The sequence below is a fragment of the Protopterus annectens genome, chromosome 8.part0 (genome assembly GCF_019279795.1).
Source record: "Protopterus annectens isolate FY-2018-M chromosome 8.part0, PAN1.0, whole genome shotgun sequence".
Classification (NCBI taxonomy): domain Eukaryota; kingdom Metazoa; phylum Chordata; order Ceratodontiformes; family Protopteridae; genus Protopterus; species Protopterus annectens.
This window is the reverse complement of record NC_056741.1, coordinates 1209647495-1209663523: the sequence shown is the minus strand read 5'-3', so window position 1 is coordinate 1209663523 and position 16029 is coordinate 1209647495. Positions and strand designations below refer to the sequence as shown.

The window sequence follows — 16029 nt, the reverse complement described above, 5'->3', positions numbered from 1 at the left end:
TTCTATGGTTCGTAGAAACGATAGTTCACATGAAGTGCGATCGGGAAAATTATAGTAAACCGTGTTATGGTAAGTACATAACTTTCATTTAATTCCTAAGTAACTCATTGGATAGCAAATTGGCTCAAAAATAGAGCCCAGGAAGTAAACGTTAGCAGCTCTACCTCTTTCAAACACCTGTTTCTAGCTGCATAAACCCAGGGTTCAGTCCTTGGGTCACTCCTCTTTGACATTTACTTCTTGAAGCTAATGTTAAGTAGCTGATCAAGTCTGCAGATGCCATCATAAACTCCCCAGAGTTTGCAAAAATCCTACAAGTGGGCTGTCTCTACTAGTCAGTGTCAAAACCATGGAATAAAACTGAAAGCCAAAAAAAGTATAATCATATCTTTTGGCAAGCATGACTTCCCTTGTAACTATCACGTTGACAACACTCCTAAAGTTAATCCCATAGTTAAGGATCCAGGAACCTATGTTAACAAAGAACTTTCTTTTGATCATCATATATCCGTTATTGGAAAGAAGTCCTTTTTCATCACACCATTCATATCTAAGAGATGGCATCCAGGGCCATGGCATCCAGGGCCAAGGACATACTCTATCCACTCTATTCTGCACCCATTAGACCAGTCATTGAGTACAATACCCTTTTCCGAATATACCTATCCAAACACTTGGCATGTCTGGAATGATCACAGTGTTTTCCTACTAAAAAGACCTAAATTATAACAAACTATGCAGACCAGCTCAAAGCCTTCTCAATTTTCTCAGTATAATATAGGATACTGAGAGGTGACCTCTACCTCAAGTATACAGCCTCAGCAGACTCTCTTCTGTCAGACCTATTACACATCTGTACATCTAATGGTATCACAAATACCTCCTCAAGGGACCTCAACCTCTTTTGCAAAATTAACAGAACATTTTGTATCACTTCTATGGAACTGCCTTCCACTCCACATAAAACAAAGTTCTTTTGTTACTCTAATTTAGATGAACTTTAAAGTAGACACAGATTCATCTTCCAGTTTAGCACCACTGTCCCTCATAGATAGAGGTAAATATATATCCCAATATAGTCCTGTTTGAACCATATTTGGACTATTTGTACTGCAAAATATGATGGCCAATAACCATGGGAATGCAAGGCTTGGCTTCTTAAGGTCCTCACAGATCAATAGCCTAGTAACCTATGAACCTATAGTTAACCCCCTTATTTGTGCTAACTATAGCCCTAACACTGCCCCCTATCCCTAATCCCAACCCTTCCCTATACCTTACCTTACAAAAACTCTCTCCAATGGACACTTGGACACACATACCACATATAGAAACACACATGCACAACGCTAAACCTTTCACCTTCCCTAACCCACAAATACTCTCATACATACTCTCGTCACCTAATGATGAACATTTTTCTATATCCAAAAGTTTTTGCATTAAAATCCCAACTTGCCTTACCCACGTATACTTCATCTTTCTTCTTTCAAATTCACTTTGTTAATGATTTGACAGTTTGACGTGAACCTGTTTATATATTTGTATAAAAACACACACACACAAATGGGTTCCTATTACGTGATCGAAGTTTTGAAACTTCGAACACGACATCGAACTTGTCTGTTCGAACTTTCAAAACTTCGAGCACGTAAATAAAAAAAAAAAAATGCAACAGTAAACTAACTGTTGCAAGAAGGGGAGCAAGCCCCCTACACCCCCCCGCTCTTTAAATATACCAACTTCGAGATCGCACTACAGTGCAGTTAAGGGAAATATTCCCTTTCCGCACTATAGTGTGGTCTCAGAGTTGGCATATTTAAAGAGAGTGGGGTGTGCAGGGGGGCTTGCCCCACTGCTTGCAACAGTTAGTTCACTGTGGCATGTTTTTTTTTTTTCCGTGTTCAAATTTCTGCAAGTTTGACTATATGGTTTCGACCATATAGGGTTCAAACTTATAGAAATTCGATCACGTAATAGGAACCCCCCACACACACACACACACATTATATATATATATATATATATATATATATATATATATATATATATAGTGTGTGTGTATTTATATACACATACTTTTGGAGCAGAGTGACTCAGCTTGGGGGTGCTTCCATCCATGAATGCATTGGCTATGTAAGACATGAAGATCATGGCATTTCTTAGCTAATAAGAGATTTATGAGGTTGTATGCTGACTATTGCAAGTGAGACCACCTTTGTTTTAGATGATCTTATGGCAGTTTTACCTACTAGTTTATAACTCTTGCTCCAACCATCTGCCACCAGCAGCATATAAAGACCTTTGCTTCAGTCTTTTTAAAATGGTGCAGAATGCTACAGTGACTACTACAGCTGCACCAAAAATTAAAAGGCAGCACAGAGTTTTATGGAATTCTTATGCTAACATTTGGTAATACTTTTACCAGTCTTAGCAACTTCTGCACTTTTCTCTTTTCATGCAAACTTTGTTACTTATGTGAAACAGGATGAAACAGTACTTAAAGTCTTGTGAACTCTTGACTACATGAAAAGAACAAATTGTAGTACTAATTTTCAATACAGGCCACCCTTGCATTAGCCTATACTGTGCGGGTCTACCATCTAGACCAGACAGTCTATCAGAGCTTTGGGTGCCTTCCCTGTGCCTCAGCTATGCACAACTCCATCCATATAAAAAGCAGTTGGAAAACAAAAAGTTTCAGATGTGTTTTGCTGTATAAGTGAGCATGTGGCTAGTGATCCTTCAAGAGGTGGGCAAATAATTCTCCCCTGGGAGGACAATTGGTGCTTTTCTGTAAAAAAAAAAAAAAAAAAATTGCTGTTGCTACGTAAAAGACGGTCTTTGTATTTCTAAGGGAAAAGTCCTGTTGATGGCTTGTGTAAAGTGTTTCTAAAGCAAAATTCTGAGAGACTGTCTAAAAAGAGTTTAAAGCTGTGTGTGTTTAGGACAGGATACTCTGCTTGTAGGGGACCATCAGTGGTTTACTCACTTCAGGATGACTTGTTCTTTACTGGTCACTTTACTGACTCATTCAAGCTCAGCTACATACTTTTCAGCTTTCTTTCTTGACTTGTCCTATAGTGCAACCTTCAGTCTCCATGGTTGTAGCTTCCCATGCACAAAAAAGAAGAAACTCCTTAAGGTGTCTGGAAGTGTCACACCAGCCCCTATATTACCTCAGCCACTGGTGGGTGACTCTGCTGTGGCTGCTTTTAGTTTCCTCAGACCACACACATTTCTCCTAGTCCTCATGGTATAAACATCCAAGCCACCAAAGATCAGGGGATAGTGAAGTCCCTTGCAGCTGTATGGACGCCTTGATGGGCAGAGGAGAGCCACGTTTGTTAATGTCAGTAGAAGGTGCAGATGAAGGATCTTCACTTGATCAGGAAAGGGAGATGGAAGAGGGGGGTTTGTTGTGCCTAACAGTTAATCCTTGTTTTAGGGAGAGTGCCCTTAGTGAGAATAACTTTCACTTTCTTGTTTCTATTTCTGCGGAGAGGGCAGATTTACTGGGATTTGCCAAGGAACATATTACTGCTTTTCTCTTGCCTGTACAATCATCAGGCAAGAAAAGGAAAAGAATCCCTTCTCAGTCTGACGTATTTCAGCCAGAAGAGCAGACCTTGCAGGGGAAGGGGATGTGTGCACTTCTGGAGCTTCGCATTTCCCTGCTGAAGAGAGTTCTTTCACCAACACTTTATCAAAGATGAGAAAGTTTTTTTTCAGTGCAGCAAGAGTAAGAGTACTATGATACAGAAAGCGTGTTATGACCGCACCTATTCCTCCTTTATTACCCGATTTAGAGAATGATTTTCTTACTGCCTCCAGGTTACTGAAGGCCAACTTCCTGCTCCAAGAGGTCTGAAAGGTTTGTACAGGGTGCCCCAGACATATTTCTCTTTCCCAATCTGCTTCTGCAAAACAGGTTAGTGCTGCTAATCCCATTCCTTCTGACAAAGATGGGAAAGCAGTGGATACGTTGGGGAAGATGTACTCTTACAGATCTTTAACTTTGATTGTAAACTGTCAAACTCGTAAGTTAAAAGAATGCGTGTGTCTTTTGAGAATATGCAGAAGTTAGTATCTTCTGAGGTAAAGAATTCAATAAATGTTTCTGTGACAGCTGTTTCTCTTTGTGGCAAAGCAAAGTTTGAAGTGTGCCTGCCATGCTGCTGACCCTTCTTCCAGAGCTGCTGCTTCTGGATCAGTTTTGAGGGGATTTGCTTGGCTTCATTCTCAGAATTTCCTAATTATGTAAAATCTGAGATCCTGAATTTTCCCTTACATAAAGAGACTCTGTTTGGCCCTTCTGCAGCTGACATGCTTAAGAAGTATGAACAAAAGGGAAAATGTATTCAAGGATTTACTCAGATTTTCTAAACCTACTTTTTCAAACCAGATATCAGTTTTCCCTCCTCCCCACCTCCCTTTTCCGATATGCAGTTTAAGCAGCAAGGAGCCAATAATTAGGGTTTAAAAAAAAAAAAAAAAAAAAAAGGAAAGGAAGCTCAAAAGAGAAAGGAAAGGCCTCTAAAAGTCAGACAATCCTCCCAGTCAGCACATTAATCTGTCTGTTCAGCCCCTACCCTCACCCCTCCCACTATGTCTTTTGAGACTTCATAGGTTCATAGGAAAGCACCAGGCTAGTTGCCCCTGCGCACCATTTTAAGCCTAGCCAGTTTTCCTTTTTGTGCTTGAAATAACCTATCCCACTTACAGATTGACCTTACCCATACCATAGTCGATAATGCACACAAACCACAATACCTAGTTTTCAAAATACTGAAAACTCATTTGACTGAGTCTCATTATACTGAAAACTTACAATGCTGAATTTCAAAACACTGAATTTTAAGTCAGAAATGTGATGTGTGTCTCCCTTAACCTGCGACTTGCTTGTGATAAAACAAAAAAAAAAAATACTGTAACTTAAAGTGCCAACTGTCAGAACATCAATAGTAGCACAGAAAGTTGTGTTGTAGGGTTTCTAAATGTGGGTATGTCTCTTTACAATTTTATGGGAAGTATCTAAAGTAATATGGAGGATGTTTCATGCGCTCCCAGCAGTACTGGCAGTGTGTACAGTACTGTAAGGTAAGCAAAAGTTATATGCCCCTTTTACCACTGTAGTGCGATCATGGAGTTAGTTTTTTATAGGTGTGGGGTGGGGTGGGTGCAGCCCCTCACAATGTCTGTGGGGGTGTAGCTCCCAACCTAGTTTGGTTTTATATTGTCCAGTTTCTATTAAGAGGGTAAGTAAGTAGTTTTAAAGTTTTGGAAAGAGTTAGTTGTTGGTGTTGTGCAAGTGTGCATGTCTATGGCTTAAAAGTCAGTATTTTGAAATTCAACATTGCACGTTTTCAGTATAATGAGACTCCGTCAAATGAGTTTTCAGTGTTTTTAAATTAGGCACTGTGTTCTCATCAAATGAAATTCAGTATTTTGAGTTTTTAGTCATGTGAAGTAGATCCATATATATATATATATATATATATATATATATATATATATATATATATATATAGGAGCACCTGACAACGTCGACAGCTGAGAACGCCGACAAGGAGATCACCGACACCACAAGATCGAAGATTGAGAAGTCCGATGGATGAAAACCCCGACACTGAGAAGACCGATGGATGAAAACCCCGACGCTGAGAAGACCGACTGATGAAAACCCCGACGCTGAGAATACCGACACGGGAAAAGGCTGTGTAAGTATGCGGTAGTGACGGACGTTAGGGTGCGAGTAAGGTAAGTGTGCGATATTGACGGTGTCTAGGGATAGGGGTGGGTTAAGTGAGTTAGGGTTAGGGCGCGGGTTAGGCAAGTGTGCGATAGTGATAGTCTTTGGGTTGGGGCTGGGTTAAGTGAGTTAGGGTTAGGGCGCGGGTTAGGTAAGTGTGTGATAGTGATGGTCTTTGGGTTAGAGGCGGTTTAAGTGAGTTAGGGTTAGGGCGCGGGTTAGGTAAGTGTGCGATAGTGATAGTCTTTGGGTTAGTCTTTGGGTTAGGGGTGGTTTAAGTGAGTTAGGGTTAGGGTGCGGGTTAGGTAAGTGTGCGATAGTGAAGGACCTTAGGGTTAGGGTTTGGGTTAAGGGTGTAGATAGTTGTGTATGTGAGGTTTAGTGTGCGTTTGTAAGGATTTTGGTGTGCTTGTGTTGTGTGTGTGCTTTTTGGAGAGGGGATTTGTTTTGTTTGTTTATTGTCGGTATTGTGTCGGTATTATGGTGTGTCGGGCATGTGAGGTTTCGTGTTTGTGAACGTTCGGTTATGTGGTGTTATTGATTTCGTTGTTGGTGTTGTCGGGTAGATCCATTTTATATATATATATATATATATATATATATATATATATATATATATATATATCTCCATAGATATAAGTTGCATTTGCATATGGACAGGGATGAAGTTTGTTCTATGTCGAAGAGGAGTCTGTTCCACAGTAGTGGTATCCTCTTAGAAATATACGTCCCCTTCAAAACCTTTCTGCTGATGTTGCAGAACAGGTTTTGATCCCTAAACCATCTATTTCTAATGCCATTTGACTTGCTGAAGTGCAGTAAATCTATCAGTAATGGGTCATCTTTCCTTTTGTTTCAGAGTTAGGTTCTGAATGCAATCCAAGGGAGCACACCTGGCAATTGGAATCCCTCCTTTTCAATGGATTCTGTCTAATTCAGGCAATCAGATGTCTGTCCTTCCTTCTATCCTTTACAATATGCTGTCCCAGAGTCCTACAACCAGTGCCTCTCTATCTCCTAAGCAAAGGTTATTCAAGAATTTTCCTAGTTCCCAAACCAGAAGGATCCTGGAGGTCAGTGCTGCAGCTTTACTTTTTAAAACTTTTTGTCGAGATTCCAAAGTTCGGGATGTTATCACTTCAGTCTCTTGTACCTCTGATCCATTCTCTAGCTTTTCATGCTAAAGTTGTGTCTAAATAATGCCCATCATCACATTCCTATTGCCAATAATTTCAGGTGTTTCTTAGGATTTTCTGTGTCTGGTTTACATTATCAGTATTGTCTTATCTTTACAGATTCTTTTTATGGCTGACAAGAGTCTGTAGCTGCTGTCAAAGTCTTCTCTCATCCCTTCTCAAGAATGATTTTCCCCAGAGATGTTGGCTAGACTCGGTCTTGGGAAGAATCTTTCTTCCTCTAGACAAAGTAGACATTTCAACTGTTATTCCTGAGTATCTCCAGCCAAAGCCAAGCATCTACAAGGGATTTTCTCAATATTCTACAGTACATAGCATAGTCCATAGACATAAAAGTATGCTGGAACCACAAGTATGTTGGGAGCATGATCAGGACTGTGTAACTTACAGTACTGCAACAGTGATCTATGAATTGAGCAAGGTACAGTTGTGTTAGTAAACCTAACTATAATAACAGATGTTCTAAAAGATAGCCATTGTGGTAGCCATCCCTCCCTCCCACCTACTTTTCCTGCTGGTGTTCTTTCTGCATTGCCAAGGTTGGGTTGTTTTCACTCTTTTGTATATATAGTTAATCGTTGACTTTATTTCTTCGCATAAGTTTTCAGGGCTGTAGCTTCCATCCTAGGCAAAAAAAAACGCTCTGAAGGTTTTTGTACTGCAACTGCTTTTTATATGGAGCTCTATGCAGTGTGCAGGGAAGGTTCACAAAGCTTTGATAGATTAGCTGGTTCAGGAGGGTAAGACCCATATAGTTTAGACAAGTGCATCAGTGATCTATTGGAACAGCTATTCTTATGGTAAGATTACTTGCACAACTGTACTTTTCCTTGTCATGGCAGTTCTGTAACAATCATGTACCACATGAATAGCATTTAAACTCAGGGTGTACAAACACAAGAAACTGCACTTTATTTCAAGGCTACTAAACCAGTATCAGCAGAAAGTAGAAAAACTTCAGATACATACTTCTTCCATTAAGGTGATGGCCTCCTTTGATGGTTTTCACTTCAGACTGTCTATAAACAAAGTCACAGAACCTCAGGGTCTCGTGGAGGAATTTAGGGTCCAAGTCATTCTCTGGCAAGGATTCAATTTTGTTTATGTCTTCTCCTACAACTGGGCGTACAAAAACAAAACATTTCCGAGATGGAAAGAAGTTTCTGATACATAGTCTTGGAAGATTGTACATCATTGCCTGCTTGTTGTTGCCTTTTGGGAAAACAAAATAAATGTATTAGTAATTGGTTAAGCAAGAGAATATATTAATGCTTTAATGCACAATAATGTATTAGTAGTAAAATTACAGATATATTCTGTGTGTTACACAAATTACTGACATTATTACTGTAATATTTCCACAGTGGATTCCCCCATGTCTAGCCTGGATGGTATCTTTCTTATAAATAATCAACAAGCCGAAACATATTATAACTGGACTCAGATAAAGTTATCTGTACTTAGACACACGAGCTGTTGTGGCAGACAGTGAGGTATGATGGTCTGACACCTGAAATAAATGAACTTTGGTTGGACTGATATATACTACTGATATTAAATGTAGACTGTACTGACAAAATAATTATTTTCCCCTACATGCTGTTTTACTCTCTCATGTAATGTAATCAGTTTTCCTAAAAATGTTCCTTTTCTTGCATTAATTTTTTATTTGCATTTCATATTAGAAGACAACAAAACATAACCATTGACACTAAACATTTTCAGATGCAAGTACAACTGATGGTTACATAAATATATCTGCACATTTCTGGTTATATATTTTGGTACCATATGTAAAGTAGAGAAAATGCATTGCAGTTATTGACAGATCACAACCACTATTAATCCACCCATCCATCCTCAACCCCTTTTTGTTATTTTGCACATGGGGTCGGGGGTCAGGGTATCACTTCAACAGTGACAATCACCTCAAGCAAAGTTTTAAATAACTGGGTGGCTAGCCCTGCCACAGTAGTTCATCCATACCATTCACTCGCATACACACTCACACCTATGGCCAATTTAGATTGTCCAATACACCTACTGCATATATTTGGAATGTGGGAGGAAATGTGAGTACCCAGAGGAAACCCATGCATCTGCAGGGAGGGCATGCAGAATCCGCACAGAAGGTACCCCCAGATGAGAATCAAAACAGAGAACCTCTTGCTGTGAGGTGAAAATGCTAACCACTGCAGCCACCCCATGACCACTGTTAATCCTAAAATAATAAAATAAATGACTTATTATACACTACCTAAAATGCTCAGCAATTTTTTTCAAAACTTAGTGCCCTTAACTTCATATGAAATGGTTCTGACAGTGTGAGTGTTCCGCAAATTCATGTTTGTTTTCCTGAGCCCACATTTTATTATGTAAACATTAAAGTAAGACATTGTAACATCATCAATCAAATATAAAACAAAAAGGAAAACATTCAAAATCATTATAAAGTATTGATATATAACACTATATAACATCTGATATATAAAATAAAAAGACTTGCATACTTGCACGACTTTTACTAGGTAAGGAGAGAGCAGTACAATCAAAAAAGACTTTCTTGAATGTATGCATCATTATATATCAACATAACAGCAAAAAAAGGTAAAAAAACAACAATTGTCTTCATTTAAAGTAACAAATTGGACAACAGTTGCCATTTGTTGAGTAAAAGAGGGTACTGGCGGACACAGTCTGTTACTTCAAGGCAATTTTAATAATGATGTAGTGAATGGAGCATGAAGATTATGCTCCAACAGCTGGTAAAAGACAAACCAGTTAAGCTCTACTTTAGTGTGAGACCCGATCTTAAGAAATGTTAAGCACCCCCAACTCATTCACTCCACAGCAGCTCTTTTGAGTGTGCACCTTTAACCCCTAGTGGGCATGGCTTAAGCCTTTAAAAACTAAGTTATCACCTTAGAGTTCTAGAAAACTCTCATTGAAAGAGGTCAAATATCAATAGAGTTGTGTTTGCCATCACATATGGTTCAAGACAAAATATCCTGGTACCTTGTAAGTAACATGGTTTTGGAATTATTAGTGCAAATATGAACAATCCATATTTGACGCCTAGAGGAGCAGTAGGCGTTAACTGCAGAAGACGCCTGGGGGAGCACTCGGCTGTAATGAGACTGGCTATTGCTCTAGGCAGTTAAATCTACAAGTACTAGCCAGCAAATAACAGCGGCAAAATAAAAGATTTGTTTCTGCCTGCTGTATTGGTAATATATCCCTGACCTTTTTGTGAATTAGCAGACTGTCTTGTACTGTCTTTTTGACAGTGCTCGCTAAGTGCTTTACAAAATGAAAGCCAGCAAAACACTTATCAATTTTTTTTTCTTCTGTAACTCTTGTACATGGAGCAGATAATGCTCTATGCACTTCAAAGAATTATGTTTGGCTTGCAGATCATAACCCTTTATTTTGTGTTTTCTACATGGATTTCTTGGCATCTATGCCTTGAATACACAATGAGCTGGTTATGATTAGCAACCCGCTTATAACCCTCAATATTAAGTCTTGAAGTGCGGCAAAGGATTGCTGTGTCCATTTTTAGTGTAACATTTCTTACTAACAGCAATACCAGACTCAGGGCTGACAAATTTGCCCAAGAGAAAATTTTATTTATTTATTTATTTCACCTTGACAACTGGATAATTAAACTGGTCGACAGATCTTTTCAGCTCTGACTCGCACTCCATGGTTCAAGACGCAAACAGAAAATTATACACATTCTGAAAAAATACAGAGTTGAATACAGTACAGTAACAAGGTGGAGACAATACATTTGTATGCTATTTACAATTTTAAATGCATGTGATATTATATCTGACGTCAATTTTCATTCTAATCCAACTGTTGGATACAACTCGGTCATACTAAAGCTCATGGCCACCAAAAAGCTCTCGAGTTCCTCCCTTACCCATATTACACCAACCCCTAATGTACCCTACATCGTTTGCCACTTTTCATGAAAAGACGTGGTCCGCCTTAACTCTCGAGTTTTCTCAGATAAGTGTGTTTTCTCTCAAAGGTTTTTCCTTTTTTCTGTCACTAATATTATAATTATATTACTCCCTTACCCAATTACATTTAGTGTAATTTTGGTCTACCATCGTTGGTAATATCTTTCCATTTTCTTTATCCTATTGTACACGTTAGTGTAGTCTTACTTACCCATTGCTGGTATTTCCTTTTTTGCTCGCCTTTCTACATTTCCTTCCTTTCCCTTGTAATGTTGCTGGTATGTCTGAAAAAGGACCTTCAGGTTTTAAAAAAATGTCAAGAGTGTGGGCATAAACTTCCCCTTTCTGATGCCAATGTGTTATATGTTTACTGCTTGGGCCCACGGCATCTAAAGGAGGATTGTTAAATTTGCAAGAACTTTAATCCCAGAACAGTAGCCAATAGAAAAAAAAAATCTTTAAGGGATTGCTTCCATCTACATTTGGTGAAGCTATTTCTGGGGCTCAAGCCCCCAAAACAAAAAACAAAATATCTATGACTAAGTCTCCAAGACCTGCTACTTTCTCGACCCCACATTCGGAGCCACTGAAGAAAAAGTAAAAACCGGATCAGAAATCTGTTAAGACCCAGTCTTCATTGGATTAGACCAAAAAAATTGACAGATCCAAGTTCTTTGGATCCGATGAAAAAAATCTATGGATCCAAGATCTGTGGATCTGAAGATCATGCCCAGCAGTAAATGTTCTCCAACACTGGATGCAGTACCTTTTAGGATTCCCTCAACATTTTGGAAAGATGTCATTCCAGGTCACTGTCTCTTGCCTCTACTTGTTCTTCCAAGAGTTTGACCGAGGAAGATGTGGACAAAATGATGAGCTGCTAATACAGATGAATACTCTTCCAGCTCCTACCCCCTCAGGTGAGGAAGCCCATCCATCTGCCACTCCACCTCCAGTTGCTCCTTCTCCGATCTGTCAAGTTGCTTTAAAGTCCCTGGATCTGGATCTTCTGAGTCCATCCATCTCAGATCCAAAGACACCTTTTTCTTTGGATCCAAAGATTTCTCTGAGTGTACTGGCTCAGACTCCTTCAGATCCAGATGACTCTTGGAGATGTAGCTGTCTTCTCACATCTGAGGGGTTAGAGTTGACTCTGAGGTTTTTGGAGTAAGCTCTGCCCCTAGGAGCTTTGGCATTAGTTCAGCTCCAACTTACTCTTTGGGGAGATTGCTCTTGGGGTGGAGTAAGGTACCAGTCCAAAAGCCTGCCTTCTCTGAGCGGATGTCTTCTTTCTCTATGGAACAAACTGCCTTCCCGGGAGTGAAGAGAGTATTCTTTGCTCCGACAGCAGGAATGGATCCAACCCCCTCTGATTTTCAATCTGGTAACCAAATGTATCTGTGCTTAGAGCCACATCATTCTATGCCACAGGGACAGCCAGCTCTGGACCTCCAGACCACCCAGCAGGGCTTTACAATCTAGTTTGACAGTCCTCAGGAACATCCCATCAAGGAAGTCCTTAGGAGGGACGCAGGCTCTCCACAAGAGCCAGTCACTGAGGATACTGATTTCATCATAAATTACGAGAAGTCTCCGTTACAACCAACTGAAACCTTAAAATTCACATACGCAGTCTTCAACATGACATCAGTGACAGCTTCTCTTCCTCTTTCAAGAGTGCAGATGGTCAGATTCTAGGTCAAGAAAATACTTTGCAGTACCACAATTTCAGCCTGGTTCATCCTTCAAGCCTTGGGGTCAATGTCAGCTTCCATAATCTTAGTTCTTCTGGCAAAATTTCATATGAGAATTCTTCAATGGATGCTAGCAACACAGTGTTCAATTCTTTACCAGCACAAATAAGAATCATTCAGGCATGCAGCAGATATCTCTGGTGGCAGATTCAGTCAGATTGAGTCCTACAAGGCTGTCCTTTCATCCTTCCTCAACACAAGGCCATAGTGACCACGGACACTTCCCAGATTGGGTTGGGGAGCACCTCCTGGGGAAAACAGTCCAAGGCACTTGGTCCGCTAAAGAGGCCAGTTTGCATATCAATCTCCTACAGATGAGAGCAAGTGCTGTTAGCGTTGTAAGTACATATCTTTTTTTTTTTTAGGACAATTGTGATTCAAAAGAAAATATTCCAGTAGTTTGGTACATCAATAAACAAGGAGGAACCAGATCTTACTCCTTATGTTGAGAAGCACTCAGAGTGTGGCAATGGGCAATCTCATCTAACCTCTTTCTCACAGCAATGCATATTCCAGGGAAGTCCAATGTGATAGCAGACAAATTGAGCAGGTCCATTCTTCTACCTCATGAGTGATCTCTCAAAACAAAAGTAACAGAAATTATTTTCCATCAATGGGGCCAGCCTTGCTGAAATTATTTTTGCTTTTCCCCTAAACAACAAATGTAGCAGCTACTTTTCCATAATCCTTCCAGGGGAATCACTGAGGGATGCTCTTCCCCATGACTGGTCTTCAGTCTACTTTATGCTTACCCACCAATTCCTCTAATTTCAGAATTCCTGCAGACAGCTTCCAGGTTGAAGAGCAGATTCATTCTCATTGCACCTTTCTGGCCTCAACAGATTTGGGTCCCATTCCTATGGCCTTATCTACTTTACCAACCTTGGATTCTGGATTTGATTCCAGACCTTCTGACTCATCTGACATGCAGGATTCATTCGGATATCTCAAACCTCAGTCTGACAGCATGGTTTCTCCAATTCCATTAATAGCCAGACAACCAATGCTCACGTACCCATTCGTCATTCGTTTATCATCTCATAAGCCTTCTACAAGACAACTTTACACAAAATAAATGGAAAAGGCTTGTTTGCTAAGCACAACAAACACATACGGAATCTTTCTCAGCTCCTGTGCATAGTATACTTGAATTTTTGGCAATGATTTTTAATGACACATCTAGCTCCTCTACAATTAAAGTTCAGTTGCAAAGCTAACCTTAGCCAGATGGCTGATCATCCTGGGACTATCTTTATCTAAACTAAAGCTTTAACAGCTCATTCAACTAGGGGTCCATGGCAACTATTTTAGTGTTTCTATCTAGAGCTTTCAATACTTATAACTCATTACAAACTGGATCTGGTCTTGAGGGGAAGAGCAGCCTTTGGCTCAACTGGGCTCAAGAATATCCTTCCTTAGAGTCAGCCTGGAACTCTGTCCCAACAGTTGAGTATAGAATGAAAATTGACAACATCAGGTAATAAAGTTATGTATTTCCCATAATGATCTATCTGCATTGTCCATTTTCATTCTTCTTCAACTTCCTGCCCACCAATCCCTCAACCCCATTTCATTAAGAATTTCTGGAAGAACGAGAGACTATAAGGACACCACAGTCCTTAATATTGAACTCCAGATATGGTCTTACTCTCAGGAAAGTTATAGTAGGCTTCAGTTTATGTAAAACAGCAAACAAGATCTGAGCTATGTTAGGGGTTGGAGCATTATGGGTAAGGGAGAAGCTTGAGAGCTTTTTGGTGGCAACGAGCTTTAGTAATGGCCAAGTCAGATCTGAGAGTCAGATCCAAACCCAACAGTTGAAGAAGAATGAAAATGGACAACACAGATGGAACGTTATGGTAAGTACATATCTTTTTTTTTTTTTTTTTTTACAGTATGTACAATTAAGGTAGGCATTCAACCGGGGCCATTGGTCAAAAGTATGTCTTTATAAGAAAAAAATGTGACTTACAACCTGATCAGCAAGGAGTAGCCATTCTCATGGAAGTAAGAACATCTGGTGTCTTTAAACAGTTATGCTTTTAGTCTGTTTTTAAACAACCAAAGCTAATTCCAATCTGTAATACATAATAAAAAATAATTCTAGAGTAAACCTTAATGAGTTACTCTAGGTGTCATCTATGTTGGATTGTAAGTCCCTTTTGAGCAATGGCAACCTGGAACAACTCCAAAACATAGGAATCCAATCACCCACTTGCAAATTATTCCATTTCCAGCAATAAAGAATAGCATTAGGGAAGAGGCTGGGAAGCTGGGCAGGAGTACAAAAGAACCTGCATTAATGTTGTCAACTGAAAAATCTGTACTTTCTGCATTTAGTTGCATACTTGAGCAACAGCAAAACCTTTGCCCATTCTTCTGTAGAAATTGCAGTAACAAGATCATTTTCCCAGAGGATTTTATAATTTTCTGTTAGATCATTTTGGATAAGAAACCTATAAGGCATAGTAATGTGCCCCTTCTGCAGATGATATGGATCTGTATTTACTACAATCCACAAGACTAGCAGAGGGTCACTTTTCTGAGGGATTCCAAACATCTGAAGCTTTTTCTCTTTACTTGCTAAATATGTAAACCCTTCCCTTGGTCATCCAAGCCATATCACTGTGCAAAAAATGTGTCAAAGGACAACACTACCTTCTACCATAAGATGACTGCAATATTTTAAATGGGGACACTTTTTAAACATCAGTCTCTCCCTCACTGGGAGAAACCCCCCACAACAAACCATGCTGATGGAATCCTAATATTAACAGGGTATGTAAGAAAATGAAAAAGTCATGGCCAAAGTCAGAAACAGCAACACTCATAATGGCAAAAGCTCACTAATAAAGCTAAACAGGAAACTAAGGGGATGAATTAAATCCAACTAGGCCAATTATGAGGTCAAGATAAATTCTTGGGCTAAAGGCAGTCACAAAACTTTTTACAGCTATGTCTGAAACCTCAAAGGTAAGACACAACAGTGTACAGAATAGTTAGTAATTGGTACCACCTTCAATGAGCAGAGTGATATAGTAAATCTGATGGCCGACAAATTCAGTGCAAACTTACGCCCCCACCCCCACCTTGTGAAATCCCTACCAGAATAACTCCCTCCAACTATCAGCAGGGAGCAGTTCACACAGGCACTCACTAAGGCTAAAATCCCAGCCTCAGTGGGGCTCAACAATGCCTCAGGTTGCCTCTTAAATAGCCTGAAACATGACCTATCAGGACCACTTAAGTCACTTTTCAACTACAGACTCGAAACAGGCTATGTACAAAGCGAATGGAGGACAGCAATGGTTACTCCCCTTCACAAGGGAGGACTGACAACTGACCCTGGAAACTAC

The 16029-nt window shown here is 39.7% G+C and overlaps 1 protein-coding gene across 1 annotated transcript in view; it reads right to left on the bottom strand.

The window, feature by feature from the left end:
• Nucleotides 1-16029, bottom strand: part of LOC122809314 (guanylate-binding protein 1-like) — a 459719-nt gene that overhangs the window by 335150 nt on the left and 108540 nt on the right. Inside the window, exon 6 of the mRNA XM_044080713.1 lies at nucleotides 7918-8160. Coding sequence (XP_043936648.1) covers nucleotides 7918-8160 — 243 coding nt within the window. The remainder of the gene's footprint in view (nucleotides 1-7917; nucleotides 8161-16029) is intronic.